The following is a 4,958-nucleotide window of genomic DNA, read 5'->3' as shown; positions in this document are numbered from 1 at the left end:
TATACTAATTTAATTTTTTTTAATAATATGTAAACAAAATCTAAAATAAAAATTTTAAATAATTTTTAATATATGTGAAAACTTTGAAATAATATTATTTGTGAAACCGGGGAGCAGGTAATACACATTTTAATAGTCTCGATTCTCGAAAACGCTCTAGGCTTCGATATTGTTGGCAGGCACTAGCACCCTCCGCCATTCTTTTGTCTTCTTGCGTCTCCTTTTATAGAATTTGTCTTCTTTCATTTCAATTTTTTTTTATATTCAGCAATTACTAAACACATAATTGAATAGATCTCATATTAGACAACGTAATGGGAAAGGGTCAGAACTTGACCATTGAAAAAGTCACCGGGCGTATGGCAATAGAGACATAGAATATTGTTCAACTGTTGGAATTATTTTTAAGGGTATATCCATCCCACTCAATTTTTCTTCTAAAATAAAGTAAAAATAAATATAAAATAAAAAATATTTCAACTCAACTTCATATCTTATTTTATAACGGAGTTTACTCTATAAATAAAATAATTTCTTTTTTGTTTGTTCATCACTCTATTATAAAGTGAAAAATAAAATAGGATCAAAACATTTTTATTTCATATTAACTTATATTTCATTTTTTTTTAAATAGAATTTTAGGTTAGAGCATTTCTAACATCGAGTATCGTTGTTGAATGTAACGATCGTGGTGTCTACTGTGTCTAGGTCCAAACCGATTCGTAACTACTATTCATATATTTTCTATATAGTAATTATCTACAGATAATTCGACCAAATCCTAAGATGTATGATTCCGATGGGTTAATAGTTAATACTTGTCGGTAATAGCATTAATGTTATGAGAATAAATATGTGAGTTGCTAAAAAAAAAAGAATAAATATGTGAAACTTGTGGCTGAAAGTTAGTGCAGTTTATAAACTTTTTTCTTACTGAACTTTTTCACAGTTTATGAACTTGTGGCTGAAAATAGACGACTATTACCCATATGTGTGTTTAAGTAGGTGAAAAAGTTAAACCTGGAAGAAAAAAATAGTAGGTCAAATAATAGTGCTCAAGTTTAGCATAATAGTAATGCGCCAGGTGAAATTCAAGAAAACATTCTTGGTGGGTTTGTCGCAGTCGGAGTGATGATATAAACGGATAAAAAGGTTTGGGAAAAAAAGTTGATCAAAGCAATAAGAAAAAGAAAATCTGATGATTAAGTATTTGATTAAATTACAAAAGTAAAAGAAGAGAAGAAGGGCCACCATTTTAGCAATCTTTTGTTTTATTTCTTGTTCGCTATGAATGATTTCAATGCAGGGATGTTCAGTGCAGTATTATGCGGCAAACAAACTCTCCCAATATGTTAATAGAGGTCGTTATTACTGGTCTTTATTTTTTTTAACTGGTCTTTATTTTTATCATACCACTTTCATTTTTTCTTGTTTGTAACTAAAACAGTGTTAGATTATCTAAGTTTTTCTTACTATTTTGTCTTTTGTTACTCTTTCTAGAAATATCTTACGTGTTCGAAGTATTAATGTCAGAATATATACTTCAAATATTATCTTTATAGGGAATATGATGAGTTTAAGTAGATTTTCCAAGTAAAAATAACATTGATTCTAATATTTTTACATGGCGACATAATATATATGAGTGAAAAATAACAAATTTTACAGAATAGTAAGGTGTGAAATCAAATAACCGAAGTCACATAACCACGTAAATCTTTTAATATTTGTTGTTTACAAATTCTAATTAATGGAAATGTGGAATGAATCAATTAGAATCCGGATCTGCAGGGTTGTGGAATCTATTAATACTTATTAACGTTACCCGGTATGTCTACGATTATGATTACTCCTAAGTTATAATAATGTAAAAATAAAAAAGAAGAGAGAGTAGATAATCGCTCAAGAACTATAAGTTATATTATCTAACTTCAATATATATAGTATGCATACAATATAATATACTAATATATGATTATCACCAACTTTATATTCGAGAAAGAACCAAAACCCAAAACCCCATTGATCTTTTCTGTTGATACAAAGAAACCACAATCTCATTCCGATAACTTTCTTACAAAGTTGTTGTCATCGTCGCTGTTCTTGTTAGATTTTAGTTCACATACAAGTTGTCGGAGTTCAGAAGCTTCTTCTTTGAGTTTAGAATTCTCCTTCAATACGCTATCTTGAGTCTCCGATACACGGTTCAGCTTATCAATAAGACAGTTGTTCTCGTTGCGAAGCCTTATCACCTGAGACCAGAGTTCATCAAGATGTCTCTGTTTCCTCATCCTCGACCTCCTAGCGGATTCTCTGTTTGAAAGCATCCTCCTCTGTTTCCTCTCGTCGACTATGATGATGCTCTGATGATGATGATGCTGATGATCTTCATCGGAAGTTGAGTTGTTGCCCATCATGAGATCTTGACGGATGGATGATGATGAGTAGTTGTTGTTGATGAGATCATTTAAGTATGTTAAGGAAGAGGAAGATGTTGGAGATGAGGGCATATTTATTATGTTGAATTCCGTCGGGAGTGTTCCTAAGTTTTCCGGCGATAAATATTGATAATATCCGGTGATTTCCGCCGGAATCATTGATGTATTTGGTTTCTAAGAGTAAGAGATGAATATGAAAGAGTTCGTATACTTAATTTTATTTGTGGGAAGAAGTTGGTTTAAAGCAAGAGGACGGGTTAGGAGTGTTTTATAATGTTGGAGAAATAGAAAAGGAATGCATCATGGACAAGTGGGTCCAATGGATAGTGTGTATATTATTGTAGAGCGTATTATGCAAAAAATCCTTTTTAATCATAAATCCTAATTTATTTAATCAGAAGAGTGAAAAAGAACCATACAAAATTACATACTCATAGATCATTTGAATAAACGGCATATTTTACGTAGTTTCACAGTTTTTGAAGGAAATTATTTGACATAGTTTCACAGTTTTTGAAGGAAATTATTTGATTACTTAATGTTCAAAGCTTCGTCTCCGAATTATCCCTCATTCATATCTTCTCTCCCTTATATTGCATGCGTTGTCTCAGGTAGGTTATTGAAGCTTCTCTGATTCTCCTCTTGCATGTACCATGCGTGTATGGCCAGTTCTAGGCAGGGCCAGCTTAACACTATTATAAGTTTTAAGGTAAAAAAATTGTTTTTACTCTCTAAAATTTATATTCATATAATGTTTAAACTATTTTTAAATTTTAATTAGTAATATTTGTATATTTTGTGATAAAAATAAAACTATATACATATCAAATATTTTTGGGCATTTTTCAATTTTATTTATTATATTTATGATTTTTTTATATAAAAATATTGATTTATAAAAGAAATTAGACTCCTTAACTATTAATATACGGGAAGATACGGATTTGGATCCGGAGCACTCACACCCTTTGTCTTCTACTTAGCCGGCCTTGGTTCTGGGTAAAGCAAAATGGTTTAACCCTCAAATGTTTTTAAACTAACAATATAGATAGACCATATGACGTCAAATTCTAGTAATTTTTTATTCAAATTTATTTTAAAATGTTTATGATCCTTTAAATTTCGAGATGACCCTGTGTTGCATCTTTGTACGCGGTTTTAGTTAACCAGGTTTGTGTCACCTATTTGCTTGGCGTTGGAGATTTCTTTGGAGAATTGAGGCTGTTTATTGTTCCGGTTGACGTTATGGTTGTTTTGGTTTTGTGATGTTATCTTACTTGTCCTTCTTGGTTTGGAGAATTAAGTATTGTTTTTAGTTAGATTAACCATTCTCGCCTAAAATGGGTTCTCGCCACTAATTTTGTTTGGATATATATGTGAAGCTTCCTTTTACTTTTTTTTAGTTGGTGGATGCTTTCTATTTCAAGTTTTGGTTTTAAATACTTTTTAATATGTTTTTCGCTTTCAGTTTATAACTTTCTTGTTTTGCCTTAACCTTTAAAATGGTTCTTATTTTGATATTTACCATGTTGTATTCATCAACCCTATAATTGAAAAACTTCTTTGAAAAAGGTATGTGGAAGGCAAGAAACTGCCCCTTATACACAAACCTTCGTCTAATCAGCCTCAATGATCAACATCATGTGACTCTACACTTGGTTTTCAGTTCATTTTTTAAAGAAGTATATATTAAAAAAAGATTATTTAGAAAGAAACAAAAATCGTTCAAAACCCTTTTTGATATATCAAATTGACAGTTCAGTGGAAAATACTATAACAAAATATGCAGAGAGATCTACAGAAAGAAGCGTTGGCTTGTTACAAGAATTTTAGAAAGATGCATCTGACCATCAATAACACTTAGATTCTTATCGAATGTGCGTGATACAACATATGTCAAATCTACTATACCTTGTTTGAAAAATATTTGGATGCTTTTCTTTGAGAAATATTGTATGGTTTTTTCTTATTCAAGTACATACGTTCAGTTCATAACTATACATATACACAAAATAGACGTATCTACTACGAAGCTTGCGAAGAGCGAACCGGAGTTTAGTGGCTAACATAACCTTTTTAAAAACATCTTAGAGAATTTGTACTCTCTACACACCAAGTATCCCCTATTTGCATTCTATACCCTAAATCCCTCCAATTTTCTTCCCCCATCATTACCATTTTCTCCCATTTGTATGGTATCTCACCCTTTTAAGTATATTGAGCTAATTTGCTCAACATCTTATTGTCCAAAGAAAATTAAATATATTTGGACAGAAACACGATATAATTTGATAGCTGGGTCCTGAAATTTGTTATGAGTGGGTCCAAACATTTTCTAGTGACCACTCGTGGCCAATAATGACCAACTAATGCACCAAATAACAATTCAGCAAGACATAACTTTTTTTTTTGTAACATCAAGACATAACTTAAAACCATTTATTTACATGCTTAACTTCTATTCTTGTTATTTTCTCCACATTAAATATAATCATTTAAACCTACATAATTATCTAAATG

General features: G+C 30.9%; 1 protein-coding gene across 1 annotated transcript; it reads right to left on the bottom strand.

Annotated features, from left to right (window-relative positions):
- Positions 1-229: 229 nt before the first annotated feature.
- LOC103853909 (basic leucine zipper 43) lies at positions 230-4,522 on the bottom strand. The gene has a single exon (XM_033283988.1). The coding sequence runs from the start codon at positions 2,595-2,597 to the stop codon at positions 2,058-2,060; it is 540 nt and encodes a 179-aa protein (XP_033139879.1). The 5' UTR covers positions 2,598-4,522; the 3' UTR covers positions 230-2,057.
- Positions 4,523-4,958: the final 436 nt, after the last annotated feature.

This window comes from Brassica rapa, chromosome A02 (assembly GCF_000309985.2).
Source record: "Brassica rapa cultivar Chiifu-401-42 chromosome A02, CAAS_Brap_v3.01, whole genome shotgun sequence".
In the NCBI taxonomy this organism is placed as follows: Eukaryota; Viridiplantae; Streptophyta; class Magnoliopsida; order Brassicales; family Brassicaceae; genus Brassica; species Brassica rapa.
The sequence above is the reverse complement of the archived record's forward strand: the minus strand, read 5'-3'. Positions and strand labels throughout refer to the sequence as shown.

Excerpts from the sequence above, each read along its gene's own strand:
- LOC103853909 (XM_033283988.1), bottom strand. The coding sequence starts at position 2,597 with ATGATTCCGGCGGAAATCACCGGATATTATCAATATTTATCGCCGGAA.